Genomic DNA, 13,416 nt, shown 5'->3' with positions numbered 1-13,416 from the left:
ACTGAGCAAGAGGTCAAGTACATTAGTGTCTAGTTTGAGAAACAGACACCTCACAAGTCCTCAACTGGCAGCTTCATTAAATAAACTCAGCAAAAAAATAAACTGCCCTTTTTCAGGACCCTGTCTTTCAAAGATAATTTGTAAACATCCATATAACTTCACAGATCTTCATTGTGAAGGGCATAAACACTTTCTCATGCTTGTTCAATGAACCATAAATAATGAATGAACATGCACCTATCGAACGGTTGTTAAGACACTATCAGCTTACAGACAGTAGGCAATTAAGGTCACAGTTATGGAAACTTAGGACACTAAAGAGTATCCCTGCTCATCTGCGTGAACGTGCCTTAGGCATGCTGCAAGGAGACATAAGGATAGTGGATGTGGCCAGGGCAATAAATTGCAATGTCCGTACTGTGAGATGCCTAAGAGAGCGCTACACAGGGAGACCGGATGGACAGCGGATCGTCCTCGCAGTGACAGAGCACGTGTAGCAACATCTGCACAGGATTGGTACATCTGAACATCACACTTGCGGGACAGGTACAGGATGGCAACAACTGCCCGAGTTACACCAGGAACGCACACTCCCTCCATCAATGCTCAGACTGTCCACAATAGGCTGAGAGAGGCTGGACTGAGGGCTTGTAGGTCCGTTTTAAGGCAGGTCCTCACCAGACATCACCGGCAACGATGTTGCCTATGGGCACAAATCCACCATCGCTGGACCAGACCGGACTGGCAAAAAGTGCTCTTCACTGACGAGTCGCGGTTTTGTCTCACCAGGGGTGATGGTCGGATCCGTATTTATACATTACATTTACATTTAAGTCATTTAGCAGACTCTCTTATCCAGAGCGACTTACAAATTGGTGCATTCACCTTATGACATCCAGTGGAACAGCCACTTTACAATAGTGCATCTAAATCTTTTAAGGGGGGGGTGAGAAGGATTACTTTATCCTATCCTAGGTATTCCTTAAAGAGGTGGGGTTTCAGGTGTCTCCGGAAGGTGGTGATTGACTCCGCTGTCCTGGCGTCGTGAGGGAGTTTGTTCCACCATTGGGGGGCCAGAGCAGCGAACAGTTTTGACTGGGCTGAGCGGGAACTGTACTTCCTCAGTGGTAGGGAGGCGAGCAGGCCAGAGGTGGATGAACGCAGTGCCCTTGTTTGGGTGTAGGGCCTGATCAGAGCCTGGAGGTACTGAGGTGCCGTTCCCCTCACAGCTCCGTAGGCAAGCACCATGGTCTTGTAGCGGATGCGAGCTTCAACTGGAAGCCAGTGGAGAGAGCGGAGGAGCGGGGTGACGTGAGAGAACTTGGGAAGGTTGAACACCAGACGGGCTGCGGCGTTCTGGATGAGTTGTAGGGGTTTAATGGCACAGGCAGGGAGCCCAGCCAACATCGAGTTGCAGTAATCCAGACGGGAGATGACAAGTGCCTGGATTAGGACCTGCGCCGCTTTATCATCGAAGGAATGAGCTTTACACCGAGGCCGGTCCTCTGGAGCGGGATCAATTTGGAGGTGGAGGGTCCGTCATGGTCTGGGGCGGTGTGTCACAGCATCATCGGACTGAGCTGGTTGTCATTGAAGGCAATCTCAACGCTATGCGTTACAGGGAAGACATCCACTTCACTCATGTGGTACCCTTCCTGCAGACTCATCCTGACATGACCCTCCAGCATGACAATGCCACCAGCCAAACTGCTTGTTCTGTGTGTGATTTCCTGCAAGACAGGAATGTCAGTGTTCTGCCATGGCCAGCAATCCCATTGAGCACTTCTGGGACCTGTTGGATCGGAGGGTGAGGGCTGGGGCCATTCCCCCCCAGAAATGTCCAGGAACTTGCAGGTGCCTTGGTGGAAGAGTGGGGTAACATCTTACAGCAAGAACTGGCAAATCTGGCGCAGTCCATGAGGAGGAGATGCACTGCAGTACTTAATGCAGCTGGTGGCCACACCAGATGCTGACTGTTACTTTAGTTTACAGTTGTTGAAAATAAACGCAGTTGACAGTGAGAGGGTGTTTCTTTTTTTGCTGAGTTTAGTACCTGCAAAACACCAGTCTCAACGTCAACAGTGAAGAGGCAACTCCGGGATGCTGGCCTGCCTGTGTTCTTTTGCCCATCTTAATATTTTATTTTTATGGGCCAATCTGAGATGTGGCTTTTTCTTTGCAACTCTGCCTCCCACTCCTCTTTCTATTCCGGTTAGGGCCAGTTTGCGCTGTTCCCAACTAGTCTAAAGAAAGCATGTTTGAGTGTTGCTTGTTTTGGGAATATTTGTCAACTTTTCTCTAGCCTTCTTGTTTTTGTTATTATCCAGATTCAATGTACAATGTAATTACCCCCGAATATATGAAGTGCTAATATTTGGTCTAACTTACTAATATTGAAATATTATGAATTTATCTTGAGGAGATTTGCACCGGTGTGTTCAGTACGCCATCTTGCCTGCAGTCAGTCAATACGGAAAATTGAAAGAACTTTGAACATTTCTTCAAGTGCAGTCGCAAAAACCATCCAGCGCTATGATGAAACTGGCTCTCATGAGGACTGTCACAGGAAAGGAAGTCCCAGAGTTACCTCTGTTGCAGAGGATAAGTTCATTAGTGTTACCAGCCTCAGAAATTGCAGCCCAGCTGCATCATGTAACAGACACATCTCAACATCAACTGTTCAGAGGAGACTGTGTGAATCAGGCCTTCATGGTCGAGTTGCTTCAAAGAAACCACAACTAAAGGACACTAAGAAGAGACTTGCTTGGGCCAAGAAACACGAGCAATGGGCATTTAGACCGGTGGAAATCTGTCCTTTGGTCTGATGAGTCCAAATTGAGATTTTTAGTTCCAACCGCCATGTTACTTTGTGAGACGCAGAGTAGGGGAACGGATGATCTCCGCATGTGTAGGTCCCACCGTGAACCATGGCGGAGGAGGTGTGATGGTGCGTTGCTGGTGACACTGTCTGATTTATTTAGCATTTCAAGGCACACTTAACCAGCATGGCTACCACAGCAATCTGCAGCGATACGCCATCCAATCTGGTTTGCACTATCATTTGTTTTTCAACAGGACAATGACCCAACACACCTCCAGGCTGTGTAAGGGCTATTTGACCAAGAAGGAGAGTGATGGAGTGCTGCTTCAGATAAGCTGGTCTCCACAATCACCTGTCCTCAACCCAATTGAGATGGTTTGGGATGAGTTGGACCGCAGTGTGAAGGAAAAGCAGCCAACAAGTGCTCAGCATATGTGGCAAGTTCAAGACTGTTGGAAAAGCATTCCAGGCAAAGTTGGTTGAGAGTGCCATGAGTGTGCAAAGATGTCATCAAAGACAAAAGCTGGCTATTTTGAAGAATCTCAAATATGAAATATATTTGATTTATTTAACAATTTTTTGGTTTGCTACATGATTCCATATGTGTTATTTCATAGTTTTGATTTCTTCACTATTATTCTGCATTGTAGAGAACTGTAAAAAATAAAGAAGAACCCTTGTTGAATGAATAGGGGCTCTAAAACCTTTGACCAATAGTGTGTACACAAATAATTTGTGGTGCAGTTGTTTCTCTTTCTCTTCGATTTTCCACCTACGGCTTTCAAATTTACACTTATATTTAAAATGGTGTTTTTTGTGTGTGTGTAAAACGTATGGCGATTTTTAATTACACGCATTGTTTTTTTCAGGACATTTCAAAGGGCAAGATTGTCAGTAATGACATCAAAGAGTCGGTGGTGATCATCATGGGTGCCCTTGTGCACAAGCTCTGTCAGAAAGGGGGTTGTGAGCTACCAGTGAGTATCGAATATGTTTGACCCGATGTCTGTAATGAGGGGAGATGTACAAAACTCGTTCTTAAAGGGATTCACACATTCTGTTTACTTAATATTCATCTCCAACACCACCCGAACATCAACATATGTGAAAATGGTGTGTTTCATATTTCCAAAGATGGAGGAAGATGACTGTTTCTGATAACCTCATCTGTTGTGCATCATGTAATTTTAACCAACTATGAATAGGCATTGTCTCGATGAATGTGAAGTAGAAATTAGTTTAAATGTCCCTTTTAAGCAATGGCATAATCTTCAACCAAGAGAATACTGATTGGACTTTTTTAACTGAACCAAGTACAACTATTAGAATGCCAGACTGGAATATAGTAGTGATACAATAATGAGATGTAGCTGTGTCTGATGGTTCGAAAAGATACAGAAATTATCCCTCTGATGGATTTGGGCTCTGAGTGGCACAGCGGTCTAAGGCACTGCATCTCTGTGCTAGAGGCATCACTACAGACCCTGGTTCAATTCCAGGCTGTATCACAACTGTCCATGATTGGGAGTCCCATAGGGTTGCGCAAAATTGGCCCAGTGTCATCCGGGTTAGGGTTTGACCGGGGTAGGCCGACTTTGTAAATAAGAATGAGTTTTTAACTGACTTGCCTAGTTAAATAAAAATAAATATGATCCTGTTGTGAAATGCACCAAAGAAAGTCACAATTTCTTAAAAGGAACTATACAGTGGCTGACTTATTGTGTGTTTTTGTCTCATGTACAACCCAGACTGTGGTTGAGGTGAAGAAGATGATTCTGGAAGGTCCCGACAGTACGCAGGTGGAGTCAGACGTTCAGATGTACCTGCTAGCGCTGAAGAACTCCCTGCTGCCCGAGGCCATTCCCCTGTTTTCCAAATATGCTGAGTCGGAGGTCGGAGCTTACTGCACCATCTCCCTCACAGCCCTGCAGAGATACGACGTCGCCCTCATCACAGACGAGGTGAGGCCATTTGACGTCTAAATTCACAGGGGAAGTGCCGGATGTGGGAAGCTGGATTGCCATTCCCAGAGCCATATATTTAGATACATACTAAGGGTATATCGAAATAAGAGAAATGTATGTGGACACCTGCTGTAAAGTAACAAAACGTGGAAAAAGTCAAGGAGTCTGAATACTTTCCAGGTGCACTGTATATGCTGTTGTATGTACAGTGCATTCTGGAAGTATTCAGACCCCTTGACTTTTTCCACGTTTTGTTACTTGACAGCCTTATTCTAAAATGGATTCAATTGTTTTTCCCCCTCACCAATCTACACACAATACCTCATGATGACAAAGCAAAAACAGGTTTTTAGAAATGTTAGCTAATTTATTTCTTTTTTGACCCTTTACTCAGTACTTTGTTGAAGCACCTTTGGCAGTGATTACAGCCTCGAGTCTTCTTGGGTGTGACGCTACAAGCTTGGCACACCTGTATTTGGAGAGTTTCTCCCATTCTTCTATGCAGATCCTCTCAAGCTCTGTCAGCTTGGATGGGGAGCGTCATTGCACAGCTATTTTCAGGTCTCTCCAGTGATGTTCAAGTCCGAGCTCTGGCAGGGCCACTCAAGGACATTCAGAGACTTATCCTGAAGCCACTCCAGCATTGTCTTAGCAGTGTGCTTAGGGTGGTTGTCCTGTTGGAAGGTGAACATTCACCCCCAGTCTGAGTTCCTGAGTGCTCTGGAGCAGGTTTTCACCAAGGATCTCTCTGTACTTTGCTCCATCCATCTTTATCTCGATCCTGACTAGTCTCCCAGTCCCTGCCGCTGAAAAACATCACCCCCAGGATGATACTGCCACCACCATGCTTCACGTTAGGGGTGGTGTTAGATGGATGATGACCTGTGCCTGGTTGTCTCCAGACGTGACGCTTGGCATTCAGGCCAAAGAGTTAATTCTTGGTTTCATCAGACCAGAGAGTCCTTTAGGTGCCTCTTACTCAAACTACAAGCGGGCTGTCGTGTGCCTTTTACTGAGGATTGGCTTCCGTCTGGCCATTACCATAAAGGCCTGATTGGCGGAGAGTTGCAGAGATGGTTGTCCTCCTGGAAGGTTCTCCCATTTCCACAGAGGAACTCTAGAGCTCTGTCAGAGTGACCATCGAGTTATTGGTCACCTCCCTGACCAAGGCCCTTCTCCCCCGATTGATCAGTTTGGCCAGGCAGCCAGCTCTAGGAAGATTCTTGGTGGTTCCAATCTTCTTCCATTTAAGAATGATGGAGGCCACTGGGTTCTTGGGGACCTTCAATGCTGTAGACATTTTTTGGTACCCTTCCCCAGATCTGTGTCTCGACACAATCCCGTCTCGGAGCTCTATGGACAATTCCTTCATCCGCATGGCTAGGTTTTTGCTCTGACATGCACAGTCAACTGTGGGCCCTTATACAGATAGGTATGTGCCTTTCCAAATCATGTCCAATCAACTGAATTTACCACAGGTGGACTCTAATAAATTTGTAGAAACATTTCAACTGTGTGTGTTTCTCTAACATGGAAATCAATGGAAACAGGATGCACTTGAGCTCAATTTCGTGTCTCATACCAAAGGGTCTGAATACTTAAGGTAAATAAGGGTATTTCTGGTTTTTAATAAATGTGCAAACATTTAGAAAAACCTGTTTTCACTTTGTCATTATGGGGTATTGTGTGTGGATTTTTAAATTTATTTTTTAAAATACATTTTAGAATAAGGCTGTAACGTAACAAAATGTGGAAAAGTCAAGGGGTCTGAATACTTTCCGTGTGTGTGTTGTCCATGTATTTCCATGTTAGAGAAACACGCACAGTTAGTCGTAAGTTTAGACACCTTAGCCGAATACATTTAAACTCAGTTTTTCACAATTCCTGACATTTAATCCTAGTAAAAATTCCCTGTTTAGGTAAATTACGATCACCACTTTAAGAATGTGTAATGTCAGAATAGTAGTAGAGTGATTTATTTCAGCTTTTATTTATTTCATCACATTCCCTGTGGGTCAGAAGTTAACATACACTCAATTAGTATTTGGTAGCGTTGCCTTTAAATTGTTTCACTTGGGTCAAATGTTTCGGGTAGCCTTCCACAAGCTACCCACAATAAGTTGGGTGAATTTTGGCCCATTCCTCCTGACAGAGCTGGTGTAACGGAGTCAGGTTTGTAGGCCTCCTTGCTCGCACACTCCGAGGTCAGGGCTTTGTGATGGACACTCCAATAATTTGACTTTGTTGTCCTTAAGCCATTTATCCACAACTTTGGAAGTATGCTTGGGGTCATTGTCCATTTGGAAGACACATTTGCGACCAAGCTTTAACTTTCTGACTGATGTCTTGATGTTGCTTCAATATATCCACATAATTTTCCTCCCTCATGAAACCATCTATTTTGTGAAGAGCACCAGTCCCTCCTGCAACAAAGCACCCCCACAACATGTTGCTGCCACCCCCGTGATTCACGGTTGTGATGGTGTTCTTCGGCTTGCAAGCCTCGCCCTTTTTCCTCCAAACATAACAATGGTGATTATGGCCAAACAGTTCTATTTTTGTTTCATCAGACCAGAGGACATTTCTCCAGAAAGTACGATCTTTGTCCCCAAGTGCAGTTGCAAAGTGTAGTTTGGCTTTTTTATGGCAGTTTTGGAGCAGTGACTTCTTCCTTGCTGAGCGGCCTTTCAGGTTGTGTCGATATAGGACTCGTTTTACTGTGGATATTGATACTTTTGTACCCGTTTCCTCCAGCAGCATCTTCACAAGGTCCTTTGCTGTTGTTCTGGGATTGATTTGCACTTTTCACACACATACATTCATCTCTAGGAGACTGAACACGTCTCCTTCCTGAGTGATTTGACGCCGCGTGGTCCCATGGTGTTTATACTTGCGTACTATTGTTTGTACAGATCAACGTGGTACCTTCAGGTGTTTGGAAATTGCTCCCAAGGTTGAACCAGACTTGTGGAGGTCTACTTTTTCTGAGGTCTTGGCTGAATTATTTTGATTTTCCCATGATGTCAAGCAAAACGGCACTGAGTTTGAAGGTAGGCCTTGAAATGCATCCACAGGTACACCTCCAATTGACTCAAATGATGTCAATTAGCCTATCAGAGGCTTCTAAAGCCATGGCATCGTTCTATGGAATTTTCCAAGCTGTTTAAAGGCACAGTCAACTTGTGTGTGTAAACTTCTGACCCACTGAAATGGTGATACAGTGAGTTATAAGTGAAAAAAATCTGTCTGTACACAATTGCTGGAAAAATGTATAGTATCATGCACAAGGTAGGTGTCCTAACCGACTTGCCGAAACACGAAAAATAAGACATTTGTGGAGTGGTTGTTAAAAAAAAAAAATAAAAAAATAAAAAAGTTTTAATGACTCCAACCTAAGTGTATGTAAACTTCTGACTTCAACTGTGTGTATACATATATTTCAGGTGAAGCAGACGGTGAACCGAGTGTACCACCAGAACCGCCGGGTCTATGAGAAGAATGTGAGGGCGGCAGCTGCGGATGTGGTCTTCAGCAGCAACCCCTCTTACATGGAGGTGAAGAACATGCTCCTGTCCATCGGAAACCTGCCCAGAGAGTTGAACAAGTACATGCTTTCCAAGGTCAATGACATCCTCCACTTTGAAATGCCTGCCAGGTGGGTGATGGGATTTACATTTTGATTTGTAATTTCTTTGGTGTTTTCATTTTATTCAGACAGAAACGGCACTAAATGAGTGGGAGACTAGAGGTGGGGCTGGGATTTGTACCCACACTGGGGTGGTGTATATGTGGTGCAGGCAGTGGCTTTAACTGCTAGACCAGCAGGCACTGCTGTGTCAACCTAAATTGAAGGCAGACGTTACTTAAAGTGAGCTCCAAAAGTATTGGGACAGTGACACATTTTGTTGTTGTTTTGGCTCGGTACTCCAGCACTTTTGGATTTGAAATTATACATGAGGTTAAAGTGCAGACTGTCAGCTTTAATTTAAGGGTATTTCTATCCTTGTTGAACTGTTTTAGAAATGACAGCAATGTTTGTAGTCCCCCATTTTAGGGGACCTGTATACGAAACATCAAGAATAGCCTCCCCGCCCCTGCCCCCACCCCCACTTCACCCTCAGAATAGCCTGAATTCATTTACATTTACATTTAAGTCATTTAGCAGACGCTCTTATCCAGAGCGACTTACAATTCGTTGGGGCATTGTCTTCATAAGGTGTCAAAAGTGTCCCACTGGCCCATGTTGGACTCCAATGCTTCCCACAGTTGCTTCAAGTTGGCTGGATGTCCTTTGAGTGGTGGACCACTCTTGATACACATAGGAAACTGTTGAGTGTGAAAAACCCAGCAGCGTTGCAGTTCTTGACACAAACCGGTGCGCCTGGCACCTACTAACAGTCCGGTCTCGAGGCCACATATTGAGTGTCTCGGTGTCGGATACATTTGTACTCGGTCTTGACTCGGTCTCAGACAGTGAGGACTTGTAATTTCTTGCCGAGACCAGCAGAGTAAAAAAACTCAGCGCATGAAACGGCTTTCTTGTAACATTATCTTAACAGCCTTTATATCTATTGAAGACATGTTTGCGCAGTGGTGAACATATATGCCTTAAGTGTGTGACAAGTTTGTTATTCTGAAAGGACCGCAACCGTAATACCAGCTCGCTCATGTAGGAAAGTGCACTTTTTTGTAAAACTCAAAGGGCCAGTGGTGTATCCCTACTTCTGAATCCCTACTGATTCGTATCAAAGTAGTGTAGTGGAGGTATACGATTGATCCATTTATGTAGTACAATCGAGAAATCATGCACAAAGGAGCTTCTGTGATGGTCCCGGAAGGTGATGCGGGCTGCCCAACTCATCACCGGGGGCACACCTACAGCACCCAATATCACAGGAAGGCCAAAAAGATAATCAAGGACATCAACCACCCGAGTCACGGCCTGTTCACCACGCTGTCATCCAGAAGGCGAGGTCAGTTCAGGTGCATTAAAGCTGGGACCGAGAGACTGAAAAACAGCTTCTATCTCAAGGCCATCAGACAGCCATCACTAGCCGGATACCACCCGGTTACTCAACCCTGCACCTTAGAGGCTGATGCCCTATATACACTACCGTTCAAAAGTTTGGGGTCACTTAGAAATGTTTTTGTTTTTGAAAGAAAAACATTTTTTTTTTGTCCATTACAATAACATCAAATTGATCAGAAATGCAGTGTAGACCTTGTTAATGTTGAAAAGGACTATTGTAGCTGGAAAGATTTTGAATGGAATATCTACATGGGTGTACAGAGAGAGGCCCATTATCAGCAACCATCACTCCTGTGTTCCAATGGCATGTTGTGTTAGATAATAAAGTTTTAATAAGATTTCATGTTGCTAAAATGATGTCAGTTCCATTTTAAATGCAACAATGTTTCATTCACACAATTTATTTTCGAACTGCAAGTGTGCTTCAATAAAACTCTCACCATATGATGATAATTTGAAACTTCTTCTTCTTAAATATATATGCCATTTAAAAAAGGAGAAGCTGTAAGGGTCCTGTGTGTAGCTGGTGTAGAGAGTCAGGCGCAGGACAGCAAATATGAGTAATCAACATACTTTTGTTATTTTGAGTAAATGTCCAAAGTAACATTACGAGCACAGCGACGTGTGCGATGAGGAACTTGAAGCTTTCCACCTTCTCGACTGCGGTCCCATCGACGCGGGTTCGGGCGTGATCCCTCTGCTGTTTCCTGAAGTCCACGATCAGATCTTTCGTTTTGATGACGTTCAGGAGAGGTTATTTTCCTGGCACCACTCCGTCAGGGCCCTCACCTCCTCCCTGTAGGCTGTCTCGGCATTGATGATAATCAGGCCTACTACTGTTCCGTCGTCTGCAAACTTGATGATTTGAGTTGGAGGCGTGCGTGGCCACGCAGTCATGGGTGAACAAGGAGTACAGGAGGGAGCTGAGCATGCACCGTTGTGTATTGAGGATCAGCAAGGTGGAGTCGTTTCCTACCTTCACCACCTGGTGGGTGGCCAGTCAGGAGGTCCAGGACCCAGTTGCACAGGGTGGGGTTCAGCCCCAGGGACCCGAGCTTAATGATGAGCTTGGAGGATACTATGGTGTTGAATGCTGAGCTATAGTCAATAAACAGCATTCTGACGTAGGTATTAGTCTTGTCCAGATGGGATAGGGCAGTGTGATGGTGATTTGCGTCTGTGGATCTATTGGAGCGGTAAGCAAATTGAAGTGGTTCAAGGGTGTCTGGTACGGTGGAGGTGATATGATCCCTCTAGCCTTTCAAAGAACTTCATGATGACAGAAGTGAGTGCTACAGGGCGATAGTCATTTAGTTCAGTTACCTTTGCGTTCTTGGGTACAGGAACAATGGTGGACATCTTGAAGCAAGTGGGGACAGCAGAATGGGATAGGGAGAGATTAAATATGTCCGTAAAAACTCCAGCCAGCTGGTCTGCGCATGCTCTGAGGACGTGGCTAGGGAGGCCGTCTGGGCCGGCAGCCTTGTGAGGGTTAAAACGCTTAAATGTCTTACTCACGTCGGCCACGGATAACAAGAGCCCACCGTCCACAGACCACCGTCCTGCGTCAGTGGCACTGTATTATCCTCAAAACAGCGAAGAGGGTGTTTAGCTTGTCTGGGAGCATGACGTCGGGGTGTCTGCGACGTGGCTGGTTTTCCCTTTGTAATCTGTGATTGTCTGTAGACCCTGCCACATACGTCTCGTGTCTGAGCCGTTGAAATGCGACTCCACTTTGTCTCTGTACTGACGTTTTGCCTGTTTGATTGCCTTAGGGAGGGAATAACTACACTTTTTGTTTTCAACCATATTCCCAGTCACCGTGCCATGGTTAAATGCGGTGGTTTGCGCTTTCAGTTTTGTGCTAATGCTGCCATTTATCCACGGTTTCTGGTTTTAATAGACACCGTGGGAACAACATCCCCTATACACTTCCTGATGAACTCAGTCACTGTGTCTGTGTAAACGTCAATGTTATTCTCTGAGGCTACCCGGAACATATCCCAGTCCGCGTGATCAATCTTGATGAATGGATTCCGATTGGTCAGACCTGCGTTGAATAGACCTTCGCACAGGTACTTCCTCTGAGTTTCTACCTATAGGAAGGGAGGAACAAAATGGAGTCGTGATCTGATTTGGCGGGGGAGGGCCTTGTAGGCACCTCAAAAGCGAGTAGCCTTTGCTCTGTTTTTTCTAAGCGAGTACTACAGTCAATTTGTTGATAGAACTGTGGTTTCCTTGCCATGGTTAAATGTTTGCAGTTTGCATAAGGTCCAGTGTAATTCCTGGAGGGCCATCGTGGTATCGGCTTGAGGGGGAATACACACGGCTGTGACTAATCTAAAAATAATTTATTTGGAAGATGATTGATTCTGGGTACTAACTCATAAACTTGGGATAGGGTTAATTATCAGGTATCCTATTGAAATATTGAGTGCTTAGGTTTAGAGGGTCTACACCAGAAGTTAACCATTAAGTTAATTAATCTGTAGGAGGAAGGTAAATAGTGTGTGCAATTAAGCTTGGAATGTGCTGAGTGCAGGGAAAGCAATCACGTGGCAGGCGTTGATAAGGGGAGAGAGACATGGATTACTGATGAAGAGAGTTTAGGTTAAGTTGGAAATAATATTTTTTTGCTGTATTACTTAGTTTCCTGCCTAGCAGTAGAGATACAATGTTTGTTCAGATGTGTTGGAGACTCCGCCTCGGATAAAGGGTTAAATATCAGCGCTTGTGTGAACAGTGTCTTTGTCTAATGCAGCTGTATTCATCCTCTGAGAATAATAAACTTGGTTTAAGCTTTCATAATGTCCGTTGAGTTTTTACTCTGAAAATTACAGGTAATACAGTCAGTATTTGCTTGTGATGTATTCTAGGTCGGGTGAATGAAGGACTTTCTGTATGTTATCACAATCACACCATGAGTAGTTAATCATGAAACATACACCCCCGCCTTTCTTCTTCCCGGAGAGTTCTTTATTCCTGTCTGCGCGATGAACTGAGAATCCTGTTGGCTGTATGGACGGGGACAGTATATCCCGAGAGAGCCATGATTCCATGAAACAGAGTATGTTACAGTCCCTGATGTCTCTCTAGAAGGAGATCCTCACCCTGAGCTCGTCTACTTTATTGTCCAGAGACTTAACATTAGCAAGTAATATACTTGGAAGCGGTGGAAGGTGTGCCCGCCTCATGAGTCGGACTAGAATTCCACTCCGAATACCTCTTCTCCGCTGGCGGCGTCTTGGCGCGGATTCTGGGATAAGTTCAATAGCCCTGGGGGGTACAAAAAATGGTCCAATTCCTCTGATGGCATAGCCAATGGCTGACTTAGCTAGCTAGCGTTATCTCCCCAGAGACCAGCAAAAATACTGATTGGGTCTTTTTTTCTCTTCAGTGTTGACCCTTTCCAACAAAAACTGAAAACATTAAATCAGAACATCTTTGAAAATAATTAATAATAATTATTTTAAAATCCTTAGCCCTTCTCTGAAGGTGTAGAAGGCCTATTGTTCCCCACAGTGTTTGGTTTAGTAATAATTTGTAGAGTGGCTCTATTTTCCCTCAGCATGCATTTTTCCACTATTCTGAATGTCTAAAGA

At 44.6% G+C, this 13,416-nt stretch overlaps 1 protein-coding gene across 1 annotated transcript in view; it reads left to right on the top strand.

Moving 5' to 3' along the window:
• The window catches only part of LOC124001366 (microsomal triglyceride transfer protein-like), a 37,204-nt gene that overhangs the window by 11,662 nt on the left and 12,126 nt on the right, over positions 1 to 13,416 (top strand). The window contains exons 9-11 of the mRNA XM_046308106.1: positions 3,691 to 3,798; positions 4,570 to 4,782; positions 8,229 to 8,440. Of these exons, the coding sequence (XP_046164062.1) occupies positions 3,691 to 3,798; positions 4,570 to 4,782; positions 8,229 to 8,440 (533 nt within the window). The remainder of the gene's footprint in view (positions 1 to 3,690; positions 3,799 to 4,569; positions 4,783 to 8,228; positions 8,441 to 13,416) is intronic.

The sequence above is a fragment of the Oncorhynchus gorbuscha genome, linkage group LG17 (genome assembly GCF_021184085.1).
Source record: "Oncorhynchus gorbuscha isolate QuinsamMale2020 ecotype Even-year linkage group LG17, OgorEven_v1.0, whole genome shotgun sequence".
Taxonomy (NCBI): Eukaryota; Metazoa; Chordata; class Actinopteri; order Salmoniformes; family Salmonidae; genus Oncorhynchus; species Oncorhynchus gorbuscha.
The sequence above is the reverse complement of the archived record's forward strand: the minus strand, read 5'-3'. Positions and strand labels throughout refer to the sequence as shown.